Source organism: Muscardinus avellanarius (assembly GCF_963383645.1).
Source record: "Muscardinus avellanarius genome assembly, chromosome: 9".
NCBI classification, from domain to species: domain Eukaryota; kingdom Metazoa; phylum Chordata; class Mammalia; order Rodentia; family Gliridae; genus Muscardinus; species Muscardinus avellanarius.
The window spans coordinates 22,471,233-22,498,717 of record NC_137795.1 but is presented as its reverse complement, the minus strand read 5'-3'; the positions used below and the strand labels follow the sequence as shown (position 1 = coordinate 22,498,717).

Sequence of the window (27,485 nt, the reverse complement as noted above, 5' to 3'; positions counted from 1 at the left end):
TCTTGCATTAAGCTTCTTGACTTTGAAAATTGTTTTATTACCAATTCTGTATTAATAGGACACTAATTAACTGACCCCTCTTCTTCTTTCAGTTTTTGGCACTGGGCACACATTATGGCAAGGTTTATTTACTTGATGTCCAGGGAAACATCACTCAGAAGTTTGATGTAGTAAGTATGTGCCATAAAAAAAATGTGTGTGCTATGCTTCATGCTTAAACATTTGTGCTTTAGAATACTAGTTTTAGCAACTTTTTTCAAAAGCATAGAGAATCACATTGTCATCTTTTTAAAGACATCTTGATCTCAGCTTCTTATCTGTGATGAAACTTTTTTCTTTTTCTGTTTTTGATAATATGATTGCTTTGTGGAGCTCTGTATCATTTCAGTTTTAAAATGGATTCTTTCAAATTTGAAAACATTGTTATGACTTGAATTTGTTATTTTTTGGATGTATTGTTGTCATATTTAATCTTTAACATTTATATTATAAACACAATGAAAGAGAAACAAGGATTTATAAAAATTAGTGAACAAAATATTCCTGACTTTGATTTTTGCCTCTAGTTAAAAATAATTTAAAGAAATTAAGATTGGACAAAATAACACTTTATTTTACATAATGCTTTTTTCCCCAAGAAATATTTCTTAATCCATTTATTACATGTATAGGTCTGATTCTAGTAATGGAATTATAAAACAATAGTCTCTGGCCTTTATTGATCAGTAGGGTTTTGTTTGACAAGAGGTAGAATCACTAAGGAATTACTATTTTGAAAATTATTTCATGATTCTGATATTTAACCTGAGTTGGAGTCACTGAACTAGAGGCTATGCAATTTTACTTTAAATATATGTGATATGAAAGAATAAATAAATCATTCTGCATGTTGAAAATTGTTTTGTTTTCCATTGATATTTTAGGAGAAATATTTGGCACAATCTACTAACGCTGAGAACATGCGTAGTAGTTGCGTTTTTTATAGTTGCACAGGGGTTTCTGTGTTATGCAACCATCTGTGGCTATTCTTTTGTTGATTAAGAATGATGACTGCTAGAGTGAGGCTTTATTCTGCATGTTGATGTTCAGGTTTCAGAATATTTGAAAGACAATTCTACGTATGTTTTAATTAAAGTGCTATAGCCACCGTTTTTTTAGATTCTATCTAGATAAAGGGTAATGTTCAAAGTTACTCCATAAAGTTCAACTTTATTTAACTCACTGAGTTAAAATAAGTCTAGCATGTTATATACAGTGGCTCGAGTTATTTATTTATTTATTTACTTATTTATTTATTTAGTGGTGCTGGGAATTGAACCCAGGGACACTCTACCTTTAAGTCTCCCAGCCTGATTTTTATTTTTTATATTTTATTTTGAAACAGGGTCTCACTAAGTTGTAGAGTGCCTCACTAAATAGCTGAGGCTGACTGCAAATCCGGATCCTCCTGTCTCAGCCTCCCAAGTACTGGGATTACAAGCGTGCGCCACCATGCCTGGCTTTCAAGTTTTTTAGAAATAATATATGTTGGTAAATATCAAGCTGTATTCTTGTAAATAATGGCTGTCTTAGTTGCTTACACAATATATATCATTATTTCAGAATGCCTACAGAATCTCAAGTTGATTTTAAATATACACTTGGTATTTATACCTATGTAATGTCATTAGCCATAGCTACTTCCTTTTTAATAATCTTCATTTTTCTTAAGTGTGTTAATTTAAAACTTACCTATTATGCATTTTTATCTCAGTATTTTTGTTTGGCAGAAATAGAAAATGACAAGGTTTTGTTGTGAGCTGCCATGGCAGGAGACATCCATTAAAAATGGATGGTTACAAAAGTAAAAGATTAAGAAAAAAACAAAGAAGGGCTTATTGGGTATTTTATGTTAAAACAAAGAAAGTGTTACCATTAATCTCTTGAAGAATAAGTGGGTTTAGGATTCTTCTTGAACTATAAGTAAGCAGTCTATTGGTAATTACTTTTCTCTTTTTGACAGGATTAAGCTAATGGATGCTCTTCCTTGGTTGCTGATAATTTGGTACTTCTAATGTTCATGTGCTATTAAAAAATCCAGATCTCACCGGGCGTGGTGGCGCATGCTTATAATCCCTGCGCTTGGGAAGCAGAGACAAGAGGATCGTGCAGGTTTGAAGCCAGCCGCGTGCTCTGGCTCAGGAGACCCTGTTTCCAAATAAAAATGTAAAAATAGGTCTGGGAGTGTAGCCTGGAGGTAGAAGAGCTTCCAGGTACCCCAGTACCACTTTAAAAAAAAAGAAAAAAAATCCAGATCTCTGTCAAAACTAGCTTACAGGATAATATGTTAGCACCCTCCTAATAGGTTCTTTTGTTTCAAGTTCACCCTCCTTGCCCTGTATCCTAATCATTGTCTCCAATATCCCCTGGCTCCCCATTACTTTCTAGATAAATTCCTAATTTACTAAGCATTCCAGACCCAGACCAGGACCAGGTCTTTGTTTCTTCCCTCTCTAGTCCTTCCTTCTGAGTGTTTGTTGCCATGAGCTTTTAACCATCTGAGCTTTTACTCACATCTCTTCTCTCTGGAATGCCCTTACTTTCTTTCTGTGCCCTCCTTCCTCATTGCCCTTGAGGTGTTTCCTTCCTCTGAACTTCACTTGTAGTGTTGTACTGTCCTTCAACCTGTCAGTTCCATCTTTATATTCATATATAAGTTCTTGGTGAGAGGGCCATGTCTCTTACCATACTTCTCCTTCTTTCTTTTCGTTTCTCCTTTCTCTGGGGCTGTTTGGTACACAGTAAATGGATGTTGGTTGATAACATTTTGAATCATCCCCATAAAGCTAGTTGTATTTTTGTCATTGCTTGACTTCCTAGGGGGACCTCTGGAAGCCAGCTCTTTACTCTCCGGTATATCATTTACTTCTCATTTCATTGTTGTGTTTGTAATTAGAAATTTTTATATTATAATCTACTATGGGCCAAGTTGTACCCCTCCATTCCTATGTTGAAGACCTCTCCTCAGTGTGATGGCATTCAGAGATGGGGGCTTTGGGAGGTAATTAGGTTAGATTAGGCTACAAGAGAGGGTTCTCATGATGGGATTAATGCACTTAGAGGAAGAGATGTCAGAAATTCCCCCTATCAGCCCTAGGAGACTGTAGTCTACAAGCCACAAAGAGTGCCTTCACCAGAACTGGGCCATGCTGGCATCTTCATGTAGAACTTTTGGCCTCCAGAATGGTAAGAAGTAAATCTCTGTCCTTTAAGCCACTTAGTCTACAGCATTTTGCTATGGCAGAGTAAACAGATGTGAAAATTTTTTTGTTGTTTTTGTTTTTTTGTGGTACTGGGGTTCTTGGAAGCTCTTCTACCTCCGGGCTACACTCCCAGACCTAGTTTTTTATATTTTTATTTAGAAACAGGGTCTCTTAAGCCAGTGCAGCTGGCTTCAAACCTACGCGATCCTCCTGTCTCCGCCTCCCAAGCACAGGGATTACTAGCGTGTGCCACCACGCCCAGCCAAGATGTGAAATTTGAACCTTAAATCCTACTTTGGGAAGGTAACCCCTTTTTTCAGCAGCACTTACCAAGTTATAAATAATATTAAGACCATTCCTAGTTGCTATGAAGAATTCATAAAACTTTCAGAATTTAGAGGCCCAGGAAACTTTAAAAGATAACTGCAGATATAAAAGGTGCCAAGTGAGAAAGTCTGAGGGAGATGGAGCTTGTGCTGTGATGTGTGTCCTGTGCCACTCCGCTCCCAGTCTCCTATGCTGGTGCACTCAAGTGCTCCCTCCCATGTCTAGACATTCTTATTAGGTTATGTCTCTAACCTGAGCGTAACAAGATGCTGTTGTGACTGACTTCTGGTCTGTGAGTGTTTGTGGCTTCATTTCTCCCCCTGGATATTGTGGGACTCAGCCATCATTTGGAGCGCACCCCTGACCTTTTATTGCTTTCTTTGACATAGAAGAATTTATCTCTTCTATAAATGAGCTCCTCTTTCCTTAGTATTGAGATATCATATATATGTTGCTTGGAGGATCACCCACTTTTTTCATTTTCAGCAAAGGAAATGTTTATATTTCCTCTGCTCTTTCTTTGTTAATATAGTCCCACATACTTAATGTTCTTTTACTCTCAAGTTACACTTTACATTTTTATACATACCTCTTATTCTTTATGTAGCTTAATCAAATATTGATTTCTAAGAGAGTGCTAGCTGCTGCTGCTGCTGCTGCTGCTGCTGCTGCTTCTTCTTCTTCTTCTTCTTCTTCTTCTTCTTCTTCTTCTTCTTCTTCTTCTTCTTCTTCTTCTTCTTCTTCTTCTTTTTGTGGTACTAGGGTTCCTGAAAACCCTTCTACCTCCGGGCTATACTCCCAGACCTATTTTATACTTTTATTTGGAAACAGGGTCTATTAAGCCAGCGTGGCTGGCTTTGAACCTGCGCAATACTCCTGTCTCCCAAGTGCAGGGATTACAAGCGTGTACCACCACGCCCGGGTTGAGTGCTAGCTTCTTGAGGGCAGTTTCTTTGTGTAATTTACCTCACTATCTTCAGTTCTTGGTATAAAAGCCTCATATGAGAATTTTTTTTTTTTTTTTTTGCGGGTCTGAAGATGGAACCTAGAGGCATTTGACCTCCAAGCTGTAGCCCCTACCCTATTTTTTATTTTTTATTTTGAAACAGGGTCTCACTAAGTTGCAGAGGGCCTCACTAAGTAGCTGAGGCTGTCCGCGAACCGCGATCCTCTGGTCTCAGCCTCCCAAATGCTGGGATTACAAGTGTGCGCCACCACGCCCAGTCCCAGAAGTGAGAAATTAATAGAATTTGGCTGAACTAAACCAGTCATGTGTTCAGAATGAGATTTTAGTCAGTTAAAGGACTGCATATACTACAGTGATTCCATAAGATTATATTGTAAGTATACTTTATGTTGGTACAACTAGGAAATTGTTTTACATTACATTTTTCAGAGCATCATCTCCATTGTTAAGGAGCACATGACTACTTCCAGATCTGAAAAATTCCATTTGTCTGGACCATTTCCCACATAATAAAGGTTTTAACCTTTCTTCTCTTACATCATGATTATTGTTTGTACAATGTGGGAAATCACAAGGACATGAACGTCTCTTTGAGAGTTAATGCAGATACTGAGCGTTCATTATTCCCCTGAACAACGCAGTTATTTGTAGCTTACTCATAATGTGGCTGGTGTGATTTTGGGGGTGACTGTCCATTGAAAGACTCTTTGAAACAGATCTAATAAAAATTTAAGCTGTCTATTCTTAAGCAAAGAAATCTTGCATTACAATTGACCTAATGGTACTTGCTTATCACCTTGAAGCTAATACCATGTGTAATGTGCTAGTCTAGATGCAGAATCATTAATTTCGAAGCATAGCATGTATACTTTGATATTACCAAAGTGGTACATTGTTGCCCCAATGTGCCAGTAATGCTTGTCTAAGACTGATTGACAGGTCTCAGATTATCATGTGCTTAAAGAACCTGTTTTCTATATTTGGGCACAGTATTTTGAATGATAAGAGATGTGTCAAATGAGTTGAGAATTACTTAAATGGGAAGCAGTCTGACTTCTGATAAGTGATGCCAAGGACATTCTTATTTCCAATTTTCTACATTAGAATAATCTCAAGTTTATGGATTAAGTATAAGTAGCATGATAACTTTGGTGGCATTTTTGCATGTAAGTGACCAAGTAAATGAATTTAGAGTTAAGGATGTTTCCCTCATTTAGAGTTGAGAGTCATATTTGCAGACTACTATATCTTCTTACCCTTTTGTTATAACTACATTTGGGCAAATATCTCTTAATAGTTAAAATTTAATATTTCTTCACTGAAGGAAATTACCCTGGTATTCTGTATATTTCAAAGTTAGAGTTGGAATAATTTTAATTTTTTAAAAATATGACTCTGAACTAGCTTGTAGACAAGGGCGTAGTTTTCTGAAGCTCCTCACTGATTTTCTTCTAGAGTAGAGGATATCCTAATTTCTGGTGGCCTGTTTTGGGGGGCTCAGGCACATTTGCAAAATAAGAGCATGAAGGGGAGTCTGAGCAAGGTGAGACCCAGGAGGAGCAGTGAGCATTGCTGTAGGGAGGGAGAAAACATGCAGACACTGAACATCAGGTGAACTTAAAACATCAACATAAGTGTTTCACGTTGTTAGAGTTGGACTAAGTAGTGACACATTCTTCTGTGGTGGGAATTGCTAAAACATGAGAAACATGAACCATGAACTTTTGGTCTATATGAGCATTTGGTTTACCCTCCTAGTAGCTTGAGAATAGGCCAGTAGAGAGGAAAGAATGGAAGGTGCAAAATAATAAGATGAATTTACTTGGCAGGTTTGGCCCTAGGGTCAAAGGGAAGAGAACGAAGTGTTTTCAGAGGACTGTCTTTGTGATAACTGGCTTTGGATTGGATATTTAGAGAATTAGGGAAACCAGACAGATGGTGGCAAATTGGATGTTATGAACCTGAAGGCAGGGTTTTATTAATGAATAAGATATGAATGTCTGTGCATATAGTTTAGTAATAAATGCCTTGCATTTTTTTGTTAATAATGGACTTTTTAGTATATCATCCCTGACAGAATGTATTTTAAAATAATAGTATGTATGTCTGTCTTTCTGTTTTCCTGTGTGAATAGATTTGCTTTATTAGCTCTTTTTATTTGTTTTTTTTGGTGGTTCTGGGGTTCCTGGAAACCCTTCTACCTCCGGGTTACACTCCCAGACCTTTTTTTTTTTTTTTTTTTGGGAACAGGGTCTCTTAAGCCAGCATGGCTGGCTTCAAACCTGCGCGATCCTCCTGTCTCCACCTCCCAAGCATGGGGATTACAAGCATGCGCCACCACACCTGGCTTATTAGCTCTTTTTAGAAGTTATTTCTTGACTACATTTCCCAACTATTATATATTTATTTATTTATTTATCTGTTTATCTGTTTATTTATTTTTGCAGTACTAGAGATGGAACCCAGGGGCATTTACCTCCGAGCTACACCCCCAGCCCTATTTTTTATTCTTTATTCGGAAATAGGGTCTCACTGAGTTGGCAAAGGGCCTCTCTAAGTAGCTGAGGCTGTCTTTGAACCAGAATACTCTGGTCTCTGCCTCCCGAATACTGGGATTACAAGCGTGCGCCACCACGTTCAGCCTTGCTCAACTATTTTTCATTTAATTGAGTCATGGTATATTTGGAAGATGGACATTTAAAAAATATTTTTCATCCATTCACCCAAGATAAAATTCTTCTACGACAAACTTGTCATTTGGTTGTCCATTCATTATTTCATACTTCTGGTAAGAAGAAATTTTTTACTACCAGGAGTAGCTATTAAATCTTAATATTTTAGTTTTTAAAAAAATTTATACCAGGAAAAAGCATATTAAAATTAAGTAAACTTAGTTAATGTATACCACTAAATATAAGTATTAGAATTACTATAATTCCTGGGAGGTCACCATATTTATGCTGAACTTAGTGCAGGCAACTGATTGGCATAGTGTACTATAGCCCAGAACTCTTGGACTCAAGCAGTCCTCCCATTTCAGCCTTCCAGGGAGCTGGGACTACAGGCATGTAACGGATGAAATAATTCTGGGAATATATACAAAATTATCAGTTCCCCCAAATGAAAAGCCTTAAAAAGAAAAAGATGGCTACAATTACAACTAACTTTATCAAGTGTTTGCAGGGATGTGGGAGAACTGGAACTCATACACTGCTAGTGAATATGTAACATAGTATAATTACTATAAAAATAGTCTGGCAAGTGTTTAAGATGTTAAACATTCAGCCATCATACACATCTTACCTTTTCACACCGTGGAGATGAAAGTATGTGCTCATTTGATATGAATTTTATAAGTTTTATTTTTATTTTTTAACAGTGCCTAAATATTTTTCATAACCTACATTTTTTCAAATTAGACAGTTTTATACTGAATGACATGAAAGGAAACTTAAATTACCAATAGTTTACACATAAGCTTGATTCCAGTCTTAATCAAAAGAAGTAGACCAGAATAAAAAACCCTCCAGAAAGCTTCCGTCTTGCATGTCATTTTTATTTATAATAGTCCCAAACTGGAAACCATCTATACGTCCATCTGTAGGTGACTGGATAAAAAAACTGTGGTATACCCTGTAATGAAAGGAATGAACTGTTGACACATTCAGCAGCATGGATGAATCTCATCTCTCTCGTCATAGGTGGAAGAAGCCAGGCCCAAATGCTGCGTATTGTAAAACCGTGTTTTTATGCATTTATTGGGGCATTATGGTTTTGCATCATTACTTATTTCGTAGTGATAGCAATGTGTGTGCAGATGGCAGACTGCATTCATCTTGAGGGAGAGTTAAGTGCCTTGTGAAGTAGTCCATCTTTTATTTTGGGGGGAAAAAAGTATTTTTGGTGGTTCAAGTGACAAAAATGTGTGAATCCCACCCTGATCTTACAGAAAGTTTCCAAAGAATAAAGGGAGTTGTTATTGCTAGGAGTTTTCCAAGAACCAAGTTTTCAGTGCTCTTTATACTTAACAAGTAAAGCTGAGTCCTGTGGTAAAACTATGATGCTTATCCTTGAGGGGAGTTGGGAACCTTGTGACTGATGTGTCAAATTAATTTTATGAGGGGAAATCTTTAGGTTAGATGCTGTCAAGGCGGTACTGCAGGTTGTCGCATTTCTCTACAATCAGATTATGCCACGTCGTCTTCCCAACCAGCACTCTTTAAGACTATATTGCTATGTCTCTTCTTAAAATTGGCTGTTGTCAGTAAAAAAAAAAATTCATTGCCACTTAGGTTTCTGGAAGATGGGGAATTTATTGATTTGGTTTGTATTTTTCTGGTTACTAATAAGGCTCTTTATTCTTGAAGTTGTTCATATACTTTTTCAGTACATATGTAAAATTCTAAATTGACTTGTAATTTTAAAATTTATTATTTACAAGCAGAATATCAATATTGGAAATGTAACATCATTGATCAGGGCAGATTGTGTAATGGTTCTAAATCAGAAGAGTTAAGTCACCAACAAGTCCAATTGAACACTTGCCAATCTCTCTACCTTAAATAAAATTCACAATTTACTTCTAGGAAAACATTCACTTTCACACCAAATTCATGTCGTAAACCTGAACTTTATTGTTTTCATGTGCTTGTACACTTGTTTTGATTCTTTACGTTCTGTAGAAAGCTGCAATCATAAGATGTTTGTACCAAGTTCTAAGAGTGTACATAGGTTAGTTAAAATCTTACTTCTGTAATAAACTTTTACAGATCAATGAGAAAAATCTAAACAAAACCAGAATGAAATTGGGCAAACAATATGAACAGGCAGTTCTCAGAAGAACACCGAATGCCCAGTAGCCACATGGAAAGATGCTCAGTTTCTATAGTAATCACAGAGTCATAAGGGAAACATGAAGTAAAACAACAATAAGATACCATTTTACACCCATCTGTTTGGCAAAGCTTCTGAAAGATCAGTACTGTGACTCTAGGGTGTAAGGTGTATGAAGTTGGACATCACTTTGCTTTGAAGAGTGGCAGATGTCTTCTTGTTTATGTCTTTTATCTTTTTTTTGTAGTCTTTGTATTCTTTGTAATTCTTTTGTAATCTTTGCAATTTAGAAATTTAAAATTTTAATATAGCAAATATATATCAATCTTCTCATGCATAGTTTATGGTTTTTGTGTTTTCTGGGGGAAAGTTGGTTTTTGCTATTGCTAAGTATCTGAAGTTGTTACATTATCTTTAAAGTGTTGCTTTTTACATTAAGTTTTTATTTTAACCCAATTAGATATACTGTATATAGAGAAGAATTTATTCCTTGACAAGAGAGACTAAAGTTCTTGCCTGCCTAATGAAAAAATTATAGTAGTCTTCCCTTATCCATGGAGGATATATTCTGAGAACGCCACTGGATTTTTAAATTTTTTCAATTTTTGCGGAGGAGCTGGGAATGGAATTCAGGGTCATTCTACCTCTGAGCTACACTCCCAGCCCTATATTTTAGTCTTTGTTTTGAAACAGGGTCTCATTAAGTTGCAGAGAGCCTCTCTAAGTAGCTGAGGCTGTCCTTGAACTTTGACCTTCCTGTCTCTGCCTCCCAAGTACTGATAAGGATGTGCCACCAGGCCTGGCTCACCACTGGATTTTTGATCCCATAATTAGTAATAAACTCTTGTATGTCTTTACTTGTATATACTGTTCAGCAGAAGGGTGGCTAGCTGGGTTCTGGAAGTGGCAGGTGTGGCCTGAAAGCTGGAGTTCGTTTAGCACTGGGTAGTGGCCAGGCATGGGGTCAGACTCCTACCTTCTCATCTTCAACCTGAATTTATTATCATTGGCTTGAACAGGTCACTTAACTTTTTTTTTCATCTATAAATTGTGTTATCACATTCAAACCTCTGATTTATATGATAGTTAAGATAACACATGGGATATATGTAGTGCAAGGCTTAGTAAATGTTAACCATTGTCTACAGATAGATTGTGCTGGAATCTGATTTCTTATATCAGGTATTTCCTATGCTTCCTGAAGGAGAATGGCTGTTTTTTAATTCATTCATATGGTCGGCTTTAGTAATGTTAATCATATAAAAGACAGACGAGCTCAGAAGAGGAAGAAAAAAAGGAGAGAAATAAGATAAAAGATAAAATTTTTGTAATTGACCCTTCATGGCCTGATTCATCAGGTCTTTTTGTGTAGTTGTGAGAGGTGGATATCTTTCATCACATAGTACAAAGAGCGTTTTAAGCATACTTATTACATAAAGAATTAGGTTTATAAATAAGTCTCAGTGTAGGCCTGGTTGACTTCAGAAATTTCTTTTTTTATGCATTGCAACTTGGTTTATGAGAATTTTTTTTTGAGAACTTGAAAGATGACAATCTACATGGGAAATGATTCAATGGGTAATTAATAAAGGGGCATTTTTATACTAGAGAGCATTATCACAATGCTTGTTGTGGTGAAAGTTCAGGTAGATTTGTTATTGTGAAGCGATCTTATGTTGAAAAATAAATCAGGTATTTTTTCTTTGCTTAATAACTTGATCTGAATTATTTAAATTATTTATACTGTCTGCCCTTTCTTAATAAGTGATGTTTACTAGCCAATGGAAAGCAAGGCCTTTACTTTCTTAACTGTTTAGCTTTTAGGTAGAGTGTGTTAACATTGCTGCTGTTATTAAATCAAAAATGAAAGTGAGAAAAGTAAGTGAGAATGTCTTTCCTCCTAAACATTTTTTTTGTCATTAACAGTGTTATTAATGGTATAGTGAGAAATTAAACAAGGATGTCTATAGTTCCTGTAAGATGTTCAGATAGCTCTGCACTAATCATGAATATGATTTTTTGGCTTTCTTGAACTGCTTTTGGTAATGTATGGGACTTGCACAGCCTGAGGGTAGCCTCGGAGACTTGTCTTTTTTTTTGCTTGTGGTCTTAAGCATTGCACCACTACCATTCTACTTCTAAGCTACATCCTGAATTCTATTTTTTATTTTGAAAAAGGGTCTTATTAGGTTGTCAGGAGTCTCACAATGTTACCCAGGCTGGCTTGGAATATGCAGTCCCCCTGTCTCAGTCTTCCTAGTACTGGGATTTCAGGCATGTGCTACTATGTCGGGCTGCAACTTAGTTTATGTTTATTAAACATAAACATAGTAAAATGTTTATTATTATTTTTCTCCATGGTCTCAAAGATTAGAAACTCATTTCTATTACCCTATTCATATGGAAAAATTGTTATACTCCAGTGAATTTTGTGTTCTGGAATTGAGTATTAGACACTCAATAAACTAGGATTCTTGGAGGCATAGCCAACTACAGAGGATGCTGTATTTACCATGTCCACCTTCTGTCAAATCCATTTAAGTATTAAAACATGAGGGTTTATTTTACACTAAATTATTATTAAAGTATTTCAGACCAGTTCAGTTGTGTGGCATGAAAATGTCAGTGTTATGGGTTTTTGTTGGGACTGAAGGGACCCCACGGGATTGTTGACAGCCATATACTCCTTATAATAAGGTCCTGATTTAAAGGACAGCTCTTTTAATTAAACAGCATACCTTGCTTTTTTTTTCTCCCCGGTGGGATCTAGTGGGTCTATAAGGTAAAGTCTCCTGTCCATTTAAAATCAAATTTCTGGAGCCAAGGGAAAAAAATCACTCTTTGACTGCTTGTAGAGATGATGTTTTCCCTTTGGAAAGCCCTATTTTCTTTTGTCCCTCAGTGTTTACTCCCATCTCATGTAGCTTTTGTCCTGTCATCTGCCACCATTATCCCTGTATACCCTCTCGATGCATCTTTAGCCCGTCTTTTCCTTTGCCAGTTCTGTATATTGCCACCTCTCTTGTTCAAGTCTTTATTGACTCTCCCTGGGTTATTGCAGTAAAACACAGGGATCTGCCTGCCTCATGTCTTTTCAAATCTGTCCTTCACACAGCTACCCAAGTAATCTTCCCAAAGTAGTGCTGGGATCTTGTCACTCCTTTTACCAAAAACACCCAATGACTCCACTGTGCCTGAGGAATACAGTGATTCTTCTGCGCAGCACTCTGGATCCTGCCATTAGCCCTGACGGTATTCTCCCGCAGTGTGGTCTCTGCTGTATCCATACTTTGTCCTTTGGCTCTGGCTGGAATGTGCTTTCCTGTCTCTGCCCATGGAAACATTCTGCGTCTCATTTTCTCTGCGACATCATCCTTGATCATTCATGGCAGAAGAGTTTTTTATCTTCATTTGTAATGTGAAAATGAGTAAAACACAGCCTCTGTCCTTCAGTCAGGTCAGTTATGGAGCTAGTCTAACAAAGATGAGCGTTAAATTACATATAATTATATAATGCATTAAATTATAAAATAGAGATGTGTTCAGAATGTTCTATCAGACCTATCCACATATACTTTCTAGCCAAGCTAATATCCCTAAATTCTCTGTATGCCATGTAGGAATTTGATAACATTGATTGATCTTGTGAAGCACATTTGTTATTATTATTTTGTGGTACTGGGGATGAAATTCAGGGACAGATGTTCTGCATCTGAGCTACATACCCAGCCCTGTTTTATTCTTTTAATTTTAAAACTGGGTCTCACTAAGTTGCTGAAGGCCTCACTAAATTACTGAGACTGGTCTTAGGCCTATGATCTTTCTGTCTCAGTTTCTAAGTACATCATGCCTGGCGTGTTTAACACAATTATTAAAGAATTGCCCCCTTTTATTATTTTCTTTCAACAATCTGATGATTTGGTGACTGCCTTCGTTTTTCTGTTATTTGTTTTTTGTATCTTTGGTGGCTGTATGCATAATAATGGAAGTACTTGTTCAGTTTTAAGAACAAATTTTTTTTGTTAAACTTTATGCATTATTCGTCATCATTTCAAAACTGTCAGAGTATTTTATGCCAGGTTATTTACATATAAAATATTTAATTTTAACATTCTTTTTAAGATCCATTCTAATAAAGTGGTTTGTTTTCACAATGACCTAAGAACTAAATACAGTGTTTGGTATATGCTCAGCAATTCCTTTTTGAAAGTGGACTACTAGGGAGAAACATTTTGTTAGTTTTTTATGCTATTGCTTAGATTAACTTTGATTTGTATAGGTCTTATTTCATTTTCTTCCTTAACTGCCAAATTTAGTATTGTAAACAACCATTCCAGACATCTTGGAGAAACCAGCACACACCTTGTTTAAATGTTCATCTGAGCTTTTAAGGAAATTTACCTTTTTCTCCTTAGCAGTGGAATGTGAGCGTTGTAACTTTGGGGAAAATACTTCAGAGGGCAACAGCAGAGTGTTAGCATCCCAAAAGGTGCCCCTTTCAAGTTTGAGTAGTATTTTGGCGATAATGTAAGTTTAATAAGGATAAGGCCACATTTACCTTGTTCTCTACTCTGTACCTGGTATCCAGCTCAGTCCCTGGTGTGCAAATAAAAGAGGAAATGTGCACTAAAACCCTGTTATTTTTGTTTCTTGAAATAATGGTTTAATCAGTGCTCAGATTGTGAATGACTATCTAGAGTACCTGCTTACTATCTGGTGTCTGGTGCAGGCTAGCTTCCTACCATTGTCCACAGGGATGTGGCCGGCACAGATATAGAAGATGAAGTTTAACAAAAGAAAAGCAGCCCTAGGAATCAGCAGTATGCCAGCTTCTTAGGAGGCAATCCCTTCCAAATCCTCTTCATGCTTTTAAAGGTTGTTAGGATTTAGAAAACGAACATCCATCTAATAAGTCTTCTGTAGGCAGAAAGGCCCTTTTGTGCCCCTGCCTCTTGTTGAGGTTGTATCATCCTGACCGGGCGCAGCAGTGGTGAATGTCTGAGCCTTTTACCAGTCGGCCACAGACACAGGGCTATTGGTCTTAGGCACCAGGTAGAGACAGCAGCCCAGAGCTTTAGAGATCAAGGAATACTGCAAATGGCTGTTGCTAGTAAGTTTATGGCATCTGAATCAACCCCAGTATGCTCTTGTGGAGAAAGTGATTAAAAATTCTTGATTAGAAGATTTTTTTATTAATGAGTTTATTTTTGTGCTGCCAGGAGTTGAACCCAGACATACTAGACAAGTACTCTACCACTGAGCCACACCTGCAGTCCATAGGACATTTTTAAAGGCTAAGAAAAAAAAGTATTTAGGAGTATTTTAATGGCTGTCAAGCAGTGATTTTAAGTGTTTTCAAATGCAGAAAATTTGAGCTCAGTTGTTAACTTAGTGATATCACAGTGAATGGAAAAAATTATCTTGTTTTCTTTCTAAACAAGATGCTTCTTTCTCAGTTCCACATTTTCAGACAAGTTGATTTCTTTTAGATGATTTTCAGGATATTGGAGATTGAATCAAGGACATTTATTTTCTAATAGAGCAATTTCATTTTTTAATTCATTATAATGGAAGTTACACAAGTGGTGAATTAAGGTAGTTAATAAATATATTTTTTCTTATCAAACCACATTCTTATTGTTGAAATTAGAGAACATATATTATGGTTTCCTAGATGCATATAAACAGTGTACTCAGAGTACTCTGTGTATTTTAATCATTATACATATATACACACACACACATATATACACATACACGTGTGTGTGTGTGTGTGTGTGAGAGAGAGAGAGAGAGAGAGAGAGACAGACAGACAGACAGACAGACAGACAGAGGATTCTACCCCAAGGGCATTCTACCTCTGAGCTCTACTCTCAGACAATTTTTCATTCTTTATTTTGAAACAGGGTCTCATTAAGTTGTAAAGGATCTCACAAGTTGCTGCGGCTGGCCACAAATCTGCAGTCCTCCTGTTTCAGTCTGTCAAGTACTGGGATTACAAGTGGGCTTCACCACACCTGGCTAATCATTTTGTATTATTCATATTAATTTTACAGCATAAAGGAACAGCCCTGATATACTGTAAAGCTACTTGAAGCAACACAGCTTTGAAATCGCTGGGAGGTAGCCGGGCGTGGTGGTGCACGCTTGTAATCCCCGCGCTTGGGAGGCAGAGACAGGAGGATCGCGCAGGTTCAAAGCCAGCCGCGTGCGCTGGCTTAGGAGACCCTGTTTCCAAATAAAAATGTAAAAATAGGTCTGGGAGTGTAGCCCGGAGGTAGAAGGGCTTCCAGGAACCCCAGTACCAAAAAAAAGAAAGAAAGAAAGAAAGAAAATCGCTGGGAGGTAATTGTCTGCAGTCAGTAGTTATAATATTTGGGGAGAATTTGTGAGCTCATAGATTAGTACAGCAGACATTGTCTCAAATGCTAGACACACAATTATTTCATATTATTAAATAACAGTATTAGTATGCTCAGTTTTTAACTACCATTTAATTCAGCCAAATACTTTTAATTGGAAATTAGCCTTCTTGCATAAATGTGGGTGAATCTTTTAAAGTATAAACTGTTGATAGATGATGAATAGTTGTTTGTGAAATAAAAGGATATTTCAGCCACATTCTCATGTAAAATTTTAAATGTGCCATGTAGTCAGCTATGCCATATTATACAGCTGACCTCTTCTCTTAGTTCAGAGTAGAAAATAAATGAGTTTGCTGCTTTTTATTTCTTATTTCTCAAGTTGGAATGAGTTGTTGCTGATAAAGTATGTTTCCCCATCTACACAAACAGCAACTTCTATTAAAAGCTGGATTATCACTTCAGAAGTCTCAAACTAAGTAGTTACACAGTCTAAGAGAGGTAGGGTTGTCTTTAAAACCTCATTTGTATTAATTTTAACTATGAAATATAGTCAGCATTGTGGGGACATGATTGCCACAGTGGACCATCTGCTTTTCATCAACTCATTTTTGATATTAAATGTTGAAAACCGTGGGCCTCAAAAGAGAAGGGATATACCTGAAGTTAACTCTTTTCACTGAATTTACTTTTGAAGCTTTACCATTCTTTAAATTTTTTTCTTCTAGAGCTTTTTATATATTTTCGTGGAGCTCACAGATAAGTCTCAGAGATGGGGGCAAAGTGAGTTATTGATCTGAAATGGTAGTATTTTGGAGAGAGGGTAATATGGAGTCATACAAGAGGAATATTCCATTCAACAAAGAAGAACTTAGTCTCCTTCCCAGAGGAGTGGGTTTTTGCATTGGATCTTATACAAAGAGCAGAAATTTTTTATGTCAGGAAAAAGGGAAAGGAGGCTCTGTATAGCCTACTCTAGGCTGAAGATAGGCAGTTAAAGAGAACATTTCAAAAAATTAGAAGCCAGGCGTGGTGGCACACGTTTGTAATCCCAGCATTTGGGAGGCTGAGACCGGAGGATTGCAGTTCACAGACAGCCTCAGCTACTTAGTGAGCCTCTCTGCAACTCAGTGAGTCCCTGTTTCAAAAATAAATTTTTTTTTGTTTGTTTTTTTTGGTGGTACTGGGGTTCCTGGAAGCCCTTCTACCTCTGGGCTACACTCCCAGACCTATTTTTATATTTTTTTATTTAGAAACAGGGTCTCCTAAGCCAGCGCAAGCGGCTGGCTTCGAACCTGCGCGATCCTCCTGTCTCCGCCTCCCAAGCGCGGGGATTACAAGCGTGCACCACCACGCCCGGCTTCAAAAATAAATATTAAAAAAAAAAATAGGGCTGGAGGTGTAGCTCAGAGGTAGAATGCTCCTGGGTTCCATCCCCAGTACCACACACACACACACACACACACACACACACACACACACACACACAATTAGAGTGAGCAGGATCTTCTGTATCCTTTGGGTCTGACTGGAAATGAACCTAGAGAGTTTAGGATACAAGGAACCATATAATGAAGAATGGCTTTATCCATATATTATTCAAACTGAGTTTGAAGGTGAAAGGGGGTTAATAATTATCCCTAAAGCGAGGAAGAGGAAGAGGAGGAGGAGGAGGAAAAATTTTCATAGACAAAAGTCATAAACAGATACTACCAAGCTATCTGAAAACTCTGTTAAGCAATTTATAATTTAGACAGGGTAGCAGCTTACCTAATCTGTTTTTAAAAGTACAGCTTTAAGATTAGCAGGAGCATTGGAAGTGAAAATGAAGAGTATGTGTTGGGGGAACTGCATGTGGGGCTTGTTTCAGAAAATGATGTCAGTTATGAGGCCATTGGCTATAGCAGTGGGGAAAGGATAAATCTGAGAGACATGGAGAGGTTGAATGACGAGACTTAGGGACTTTGGACTACTGGTGGGGTATGAGGGAGAAAAATTAGTTTGGGATGACTTTTAGTACTCTAACTTAGATGTCTATGTGGACCAACGGTCATTTGGTGAAATTGGGAATACAGAGGAAGATCTGGCCTCTGCAGATGGCTTCTTGACATATGGCTGTGGAGCACTTTTGGGTATGAGTATTCAGGTGTGCAGTGAGACCCGGGCTGGGCTGAAGTGAGTACCAATAATTAAGAGGCAGACTGAGGAGGAATTAGAGCCTAGAATGATGACTGAGAAGTTGTGACAGAAGTGCCAGGAGGGAGATAGTGGAAGGGAGTTTTACATGCTATAGTCATGAGCACTGAAGGGCTTCTGTGGCCTCAAACAGGAAGGTGATGGTGACCTTTTTCTCAACAATGGTGAATTTCCCTGAGCAATTGATGGCCTCTTTCAGGCAAAAGACTACTTATGTTGTGCCAGTGAAAACGTTTAAGGAGTGAAGGAGAATAAACAGTCCTTTCTTTGTGTACCCTTGGTGATTGATCCCTTATCTGGAATTTTTTTAAATCTTAATTTACTTAACACATATTCATAATTTGATACTACTCTGAAGTCAGACTAGGAGTGTATCTGTTTTCTTGTAGTTTTTCTATCTCATTCTCTAATATTTGTCATACTTGTTAATTTGAGATCTAACTCTAAATCCTTCCCCCACATTTTCTTAAGGAAAAACATATTATAGTAACTGCCATGACATAATTTTCTTCCAAACAGTATACAGTGGAGTCCCGTTCCCATAGCCTATTAAGGGATGGAACTGGTGGCTAGGTAGATATGATATATTTAGCTTTAGCTTTTGCCATCAGGACCATAAGTAACAAAGTGTCCATGTGGTTTGTTTGTTTCTTTATTCAGCAGTGTTTGTATAGCCATTGTGGAAGTTCAGCAGTAGAGAATGTGGTTGTCATTGCTGGAGAAAAGAAAAGATTGGGAGGAGGCAGTGGTCTGCATAGTTGTCACAAAGCAGTCAAGTCAAGTGAGGCTGACTGAGTTCCCATTTGCTTCAGCCCTGGGAGGTTGTTGGGAACATCTGGGATAGGAGAGGAGAGGCGAGAAGAGGCCCGTTGCCAATGGAGGTGGGCACAGCAGCTGGTAGCCCTGATGCCCCTAAGCAATGCAGGGTCACGATGCCTGGGGCAGCGAGCTGGTGGCTTTCCTGAGGAAGTCGCTGGAGCCTTCTCTTTTGCTTTCACTAAACCTATATTTTGGAATTTTCAGGAAAGCTTCACAAAAGTTCTCTAGCTTTAAGATTGCTTGTTATTAAATTCCCCATCTTGAGTCAAAGAAGGATTTAATGCTAGAGATGAAATCTTACAGCAACGGAGATGTTTGTGAGTTTAATAGTTAAAGGTTGGGTCATTCTGGCTTTAAAATAAGTCAGTGAGAAAATAAATGTATTTGTTTTCATTCTGTTGTGTAGATTTGCAGAACACGCACCATCAGGTTTGTTTCTAGGCTAAAGTCCAGATGAGGGTCACTTACCCAGGATGCATCATCAGTGTAAAGCAAAATGAGCAGGAAGATGAGCTTCCCCAGGTATGAAGGAGCAGGCGTTTGCTTTTCACACAAGGAATAGAAGTGTGGCTTGTTCTTAACTGCGACTAAACAGCATGGAGCTACCTCGGCAGCCATGAGGGTGTCGGGGTTGCTAAAGAGCGGATCTCTGAGAGCAGGAAAATGAAACCCTGTCTTCTGTTTCTCATTCATTCCACTCAGTGTCCGTGGGGATGCAGCATTTGTGAAGGAATCAATTATCCATTTGTTAGTCAGAGGAGCCTTACAAATTATACATTAGCAGATTGATTTCTTAGGTTCGCGGTTGGGGGACCGATAGCTTAAGGTGGGATGATGACGAGTGTCATGGGAAAAGAAGTGGCCACAAAGAACACCATTAAAAGCAGCTTTTGAGATGACTGAATTTATTCCTAATTGAAGAGATGGCATAATCCATACTAAGTGTATTTATTTCGAGCATTTTACATCAGGTAATTGATTATCACATGAGGTGTACCATTGGTAATTTTGCATTTTCTTTAAATTTAAGAACTTGAGACCACCTGTAGTGGCCTGGGGTTAGAAGGTGTGTGCTGGTTCTCCCTCCCACCCCTTACTCAGACTTCTTTTTTTATTCCATTAAGGAAACATTTTTGTGTGTTCTATAGTGTCAGCTTGACATTATTGATTTTTTTTAACAAACTCCCTTGTATTGTCCAGAATTCCAAACGTGTCTCCATTAGGAATAAAATTGTAGCTAATGGAAAATACAGCTGAGGCCATGTCCCTCTGGTCTTCTTTTCTTTGGCCTCTTTCCCCTTCCACATCTACTTAAGTATCCTGTCTTTGCAACACATACTCTAGACTGTATGTTTAGATGTGGAGCTTTCCGCTCCTCAGCCATTATGGTAAAAAGCATAGAAAAACCAGTTGTTGAAGTATTGCAGAGTCCTGTGGCGTCAGGCTTCCCTCCAAATTTGCGGACATCCTACAGCCTCTCTGTTGTTTCTTTGTTTCCGGTGTGTAGAAATGGTGAAGATATGCCAGGCATTTGTTCCTGTTTATGGGAGGAATGATTATGACTGCCAGGTCAGCTATAGGCAATATTGACAGTTACAGTTGTAATACTGAAATCCTGTTAGTTATTTGCTCTTTATTAAATAATGTTATGAAACTGTTATATAAATAGAATATGCATAGTGATGGTACTCGATATCACTCAAAATAGAAATATGTTCTGTAGTTCCTAGAATATGGTTTTAAAAATTACTGTTGATTTTGGTTTCTTTTTGTTTCTAGATTATTGAATTTACTGCTTAACCAAGTTTTTAAAATATGTACTTTCTGATTATAAACAAATATTTGTTGTGGAGAACTAGAAAGACATAGGAAGGGCAACTTAATAATAATAGCTTAGCACTCAAATAGAACCAATACTAGTATTTTGGAGTATCTATTTCCAGTCAACATACATGATACACATATACGTATAAACAAAGTAATATTCATAAGCCTTTGGTCATACTTAGCAGAATTAGCCAAACTTTGAGTTTGGCTCAAAGTTCTCCATATTTCTAGGTCTGCCCAAGACTTTTTTTGGAATGGGGATTGAACCAAGGTGCATTTACTTTTGAGCTACAACCCCAGCCCTATTTTATTTAATTATTTTGTTGTTGTTGTTGTTTTGAAATAGGGTCTTACTAGGTTGCTGAAAGTCTAGCAAAATTGCTGAGGCTGGTGTGGAACCTGAGATCTTCCTTTCTTAGGCTCCAAAGTACTGGGATTACAGTAAAGTGCCACCACACCCAGCTTCTGCCCGGTTCTGGAGATCCCCAAGTACTCAGGTTGGATCATTAGGTAAAGGATATATTGAACTCACAGCAAGTTGTTAGTGCTCATAGAGTGGTTTATTATGGGGAGAAAATAGAGGCCAAAGATCCAAGGAGACGAGTACATGTAGTACACAGCCTGAAATGGCTCCAGATGTGAAGCTTCCATGGACCTCAGGATGTGCTACCCTCCCGGCATAGTGTGAGTCAACTCCCTTGAGCCACTGTGGTCGGGATCTTTATCAAGGCTCTGTTGTGTAGGCACAGTCAGTTAACGGGTTGTCCATGTGGTTGATCTCAGCTTTCCAGTTGACAGCACCTTTATCCAAAGCCCCACCCCTAAATCACATACATTCACCCATCATATATCCGTCCCTCCCTCCTTCCATCTATCCTTTCCCTCCCTTCCTCCCTCCCTCCCTTCCTTCCTTGCCAGTTCCCATTCTATAACTTTTGGATGTGGCAAGCCCCCCTAATGTCAGGTTAGGCTAGCTTTCTGCCTTAACCAAAACATTCCTACCACCTATGATTCAAATTACTTCCCAGAGGCCAAAAGCAAAGGCCAGACCTATCTTTGAACTTTATAAATACTTTACAACATAAGATGTTCACAAATACTTTACAACATAGTAGGTTTCCTTAACTTTATTTTTTTATTACTTAGGTTTCTTGCTTTGGGATATTCAGATCATTTCTATTTCCCAGCATCTTTCAAAAAGAACTATGGACAAACACTTTCCCTTGATTATGATATAGTAATGTTTATCTTAGGGAATTTTGTTACACATTGCTGAATACTTTTTGGTAACTTTTTCAAATTTCAGCTACCATTTTTGTGCTTTCTTAACCAATTAGATACTTCAGAAATTTTTGCTGATTTTATAAGTAAATTTTTTTTGTTTTTAATAAAACAGTATATTGTTATTATGTATTTGTTATTAATGAGGTTGACTCTTATTTACATACAATTTGTATTATATTGTAAGTTGACTGTTTACCTGGTTTGATTTCAGTGATTAAAAATTTCACTTTTCTTCAGAAACTGCTCTAAAGAAAGATTAAAAAAGTAAAGATCCTTTTGGCTATTCTAGATTTTTTAAATTTCCATGTAATGTTTAGTTTCAGCTTGCTGATTTCTGCAAAGAAGAAAGTTGTGATTTTGATAAGGAACAAGTGGGATTTATAGATCACTTTAGGGAATATTGCCATCTTCACATGCTGTGCTTGACTTGTACCCACAGGTGTCTTTCCACTAAGAAAGGAAGGGAGGGAGGGAGGGAAGAAGGTTGGTTTAAGATGTATAACAAGCTAAAGCTACAAACCTATTTTTAGTTTGTACAATAAAGGGTAAATATCCTTAATCTGTAGTAACCACATAAATACTCTTACTCTATAATAATTTTTTCTGAGTTATTTTAAAAGTTATGGAAGTTATGGACATCTCAATAAGGAAATAGTCTCTGCCTTTGGATTCATGCTTAGGATCTACACCTTAAGATTATAGTTTTTACTATTGTATTAACTAGCTTATCTCTCCCATTCTCTCTCTGTGTGTGTGTGTGTGTGTGTGTGTGTGTGTGTGTGTGTGTGTGTTACTGGGGATTGAGCCCAAGGGCTACACCCCCAGCCCTGTTTTTTATTCTTTAATGAAACATGGTCTCACTAAGTTGTGGAGAGTCTCACTCAATAGCTGAGGCTAGCTGCAAACTCGCAATCCTCCTGTCTCAGCCTCTCAGGTTACTGGGATTACAGGTACTTTAATGTGGTGTGGTATGGTGTGTGCCACCACACCCAGCCTTCATTCGTACTTACCACAGCCAGCTGTAGTGGTTCACGCTTATAATCCTAGAACTTGGGAGGCTGAGACAGGAGAATCACAGGTTCACAGCCAGCCTCAGCTACTTAATGAGGCCCTCTGCAACTTAGTGAGACCCTGTTTCAAAATAAAGAATAAAAAATAGGACTGGGAGTATAGCTCAGAGGTAGAATACCCCTGGGTTCAATCCCCAGTACTGAAAGAAAAAAAAAAAAAAAAACACCAAAAAACCAAAAAAAAAAAAAAATCCCACCAGAAATAGCAATTATTTGTACTTTGACTTTAAAAAGAGAGGGAAGTAGACACATTATATAGTCCTGTACTGAATATTTCATTTCTAAATTAGTCAATGTGATTATATTGATTTTCGAGAGAAACATAATTCAAGCATAATTTATCATAATTTAAAAGTAATCACTAGTAGAATAAAACTAGAATGAACAGCATTTAATTCCTAGGTATAAAAGAAAAAAAGACTAAAATTGAAATAGGAGATATTCCAAAAGTCTATGAAATAATATAGTATATAAAGCAGTGTTAAATGGGTCAGCTACTCTGATACTTAAAAAGAAACTGACTCAGCTTTGAGCACATATACCATCAAAAAGATGTGAACATAAATACACTCTAAAAAGCCAACAACAACAAAAAATTTTAAACATGTAGGCAATAGGAATGTGATCAAAACTAGAGTTTGAAGCAAATGACCATTAATCAGCAGAAGACACTGATTATATTTACAGGTTATGAGGAAAATATACCAGTTATTCTTTTATATGCCAAATTATAGGGCTTCTATTATGAAAATCATAATTCATCTTAAAATCAAGGAGAAATGGACAGAACTATAGTAGTAGTGGGAAGATTTGAAGACACGTTTTAATTAGTCTTTGATAGGTAAAAGCAGTAAAGACATACGTAGAGAAATTAATATAAATAACACAATTTTTAAAATATACAATGAACCTAAAATAGAGAATATTATTTTAAAACTATGATATTTTAGTTTGCAAAGAGAAATCATTGTTTTTAAAAATAGATATTATATAAACTACATTCTCTGACCATAGTTCAGTCATATTAGATTTTTTCTTTCTTTTTTTGCAGTGCTGGGATCAAATCCAGGGCCTGGCACATTCTAGGATGTATTCTGCCACCAAGCTAAATCCCCAGCTCCTAGAATTTATAGATAACAAGCTTCTCCATTATTTGTCATTTTGCTTTCCACAGGTTCATTTGCCTATGGTCAACTGAAAATTACAGAAGCAAACAGTACATACATTTTAAATTGATCACCATTTGCAGAGAATTTTGATGGTATCTCTTGTTCTGTCATCTGGGGCGTGAGTCATCTCTTTATCCAGCATATACATGCAGTATATGCTGCTTGCCTACTAGTAACTTAGGAGCTCTTTTGGCTGTCTGTACTGTCCATGGTTCCAGATATCCACTGAACATCTAGGAGTGTATCCTCTGTAGACAAGGGGACTACTGTAACATTATCACACTTGGAAATGAAACAAAATAAGATGTGACTTTTCCCAAGAAAGAAGGAATATGCTTACACATTATTTCTGGTCCTTGGTTTATGGTCAGTCATAGATGGGAAGCACTTTATTTTATGATTAACAAATGAATAATTACAATTATTTAGCAAAGTAGTAATTTTCAGAAACTAGAGGAAGGTGAACTTTTTTTTCCAACACAAAAAAGGGAGAAAATTATAATGGATAACAGTAAGAAGTTAATACAAGATAAAACACTACAAAATAAAGCAAGCTGACAAAATACAGCTTCTCTAAGGTCAGCACAACTGAAAGGCATTTAATAACGATGCTCAAGGAAAGAAGGGAAATCAAATATATATATAAAATACTACTATGTATATATTTTTATATTTGAAAATATAAAATTGGAAAAATAATAGTATTTCATAGAATTGTTGTGAGGATGAAATGATATGTGCATAAAACTCTATAGCCTGACAGATAATGAGCATATAAGTGCTAACTTTCAGAAAATGTAACCTACTAATAGTTTTACTGTTTGCTATTCTTTGTGTCAATATCATTATTTACTAATGTATTAAAAAAACAAAAAGTAAAAAATATTTGAGGCCTGGGGATGTAGCTTAGTGGTAGAGTGCCTTTCTAGCTTACATGAGGGCCTTTGTTCAATCCCTAACACTACACACAAAATAATTTTAACTTTATAAATATAGATTTGAAGTATACTATCTTCTTGGAAAATGTATATGATCAGAATAAAATTAGAACATTTAAGTAGCTTGATAATTATGGGAGAAAATGGAAAAAAGAAAAAAAAATACCCAAACACCTAAATCTAAGATAAATGAAGAATGCTGATCCCTGACATTTTCATGGGCAAATACTTTTCCAGTTTTACTTTTAGATTTTTAAAGTTTAATATGTGAAATTTAGTTTTGAAAAGAACATAAAATGTACGGTAAAATAGCCACAACGCAATCACCTCTCTCACACAAATATACCATGTAAATGTTACTTTCTGATCACAGATTCTTTTGTCTTAGAGGTAATCATTGTACTGACCTTTCTAGTAGTAACTTTTTCATTTTCTTTTTTTTTATTTTACAAGCTGTACATGCTTTTCCTATATACTATAATAAAGTTTTGCCTATTTTAGTGATAAGTGCCAAGGGAAAAAAATAAGTAGTAGTGAAGGAGACATAAATGTTTGGGTAGGTTATTGAAAGTTTAGATTGGTTGGTCAGGGAGTCTCACTGAGAAAGAAGATGATTACCAGCATTGTAGACAACCAGATAAACAAATACAAAAGCCCTGAGGTTGGAGAAACAGAGGTCCTCATATCTGGAGTAGAAAGATTAGGGAAGAGAAGATGAGATCAGGAATCACAGGGAGGGCTGAAGCCAGATCATCTATGACTGTCAAAAATTTTGTATTTTATCTTGAGATGCCTTTAGAGAGTCAGCAAAAGAGTGTCATCTTAACAACCTGTTAGCAGTATCACTTTGCTAGCTTGTTGAAAATAGAGTTCTGGAAGAGTCAGGGAAGGAAGAGGTCAACTAGTTAGGAGACCATTATGATAATACTATACAAATGATGGCAGCTCTAGGCATGGTGATATGTGCTCAAAGGTATGGAGGATTGTGTCTGAAGAGGGGATAGAAATTGATGACAGAGCTAATCAAGAATGGGAATGAAAGATAGGAGTAAAAAATGCCTCTAATATTTTGTCTTGAGCAATTAGAAGGGTATAGATGTCAGTAACTGATGGAGAGCACAACAGGAAGAGCCCTCTTAAAATGTTTTGGATATGTTTCGGTTGAGATGCCTTATGGGCATCCAAGTAGAGATAGTTTTTTTTTATACATTGGTCTGGAGATAGAAATTTAGGAGTCACTACATGGTCTGGAAGAGACTACTAAAGTTGAGTGTGGATGAAAAAAAGAAGAGATGCAAAGACCAAACTATAAGGAAATCAGGAGGTAAGTAATAGAGACAGAGATGAAACAGCCAGAAATTTAAGAGAAAAGTCAGATGAATATGGTACAATGGAAACAAGGAAAAGGAGGCATCCACAGTGTCACATGTTCTGATTAGATAAAGTAAGTTGAATTGAGCAGTGACCATTATTTTTAATAATATTTGGGTCATTTTATCTTAAAATTCACATGGAAGGATAAATACTTCAGAAGCCAAGGAAAATATAAAATATTTTTACAGACTCACCTTCTGAGATATCAGGGCATGGTATATACATCTTCTGTAATTGAAAATGTTGAATTGATATAAGAATGAAGACAGATAATCCAGTAAAAAACTGGGCAAGTGAACTAAATAGTTCACAAAAGAAAAATTTCAAATGGCCAATAAATGTATAAAAAAGTGTTCAACATCATTAGCAATCAGAGATACAAATCAAAACTACCCTGAGGTTTTACCTAACTCCAGTTAGAATGGTCATCATTAAAACACGAACAAGAGCCGGGCGTGGTGGCGCACGCTTGTAATCCCCGCGCTTGGGAGGCGGAGACAGGAGGATCGCGCAGGTTCGAAGCCAGCCGCGCTGGCGTAAGAGACCCTGTTTCAAAAATATAAAATAGGTCTGGGAGTGTAGCCCGGAGGTAGAAGGGCTTCCAGGAACCCCAGTACCACAAAAAACAAAACAAAACAAAACAAAAAACAACAACAACAAAAAAAAACCACGAACAAGTGCTGGCAAGGGTGCAGAGAAGTAGGAACTACAGACATTGTTGGTGGGATTGCAAATTAGTGCAACTACTTTGGAAAACAGTATGGAGGATCCTCCAAAGAATGGGAATGAACCTACCATATAATCCAGCAATACCACTTCTTAGTATCTACCCAAAAGAAAGGAAAACAAAATACCAAACTAATGTATATGTATCTATGTTCATAGCTGCACAATTGCCAAACTATGGATCCAGCCAAAATGTTCATCAACAGATGACTAGATTACAAACTATGAGATATGTACACAATGGAGTTTTACTCAGCCATGAAGAACAAAATTATGTCATTTGGAGGAAAAATGGGTGGAACTGGAGAATATTGGGAAAATGGATGGAGCTGTAGATTAGTCAGTCACAAA

The 27,485-nt window shown here is 37.0% G+C and overlaps 1 protein-coding gene across 3 annotated transcripts in view; it reads left to right on the top strand.

The window, feature by feature from the left end:
• Window positions 1–27,485, top strand: part of VPS41 (VPS41 subunit of HOPS complex) — a gene marked incomplete at both ends in the record, with an annotated part of 185,786 nt that overhangs the window by 56,371 nt on the left and 101,930 nt on the right. For all 3 annotated transcript variants that reach the window (XM_080701307.1, XM_080701308.1, XM_080701306.1), the window contains one exon: window positions 93–170. In XM_080701307.1, coding sequence (XP_080557433.1) covers window positions 93–170 — 78 coding nt within the window. The remainder of the gene's footprint in view (window positions 1–92; window positions 171–27,485) is intronic.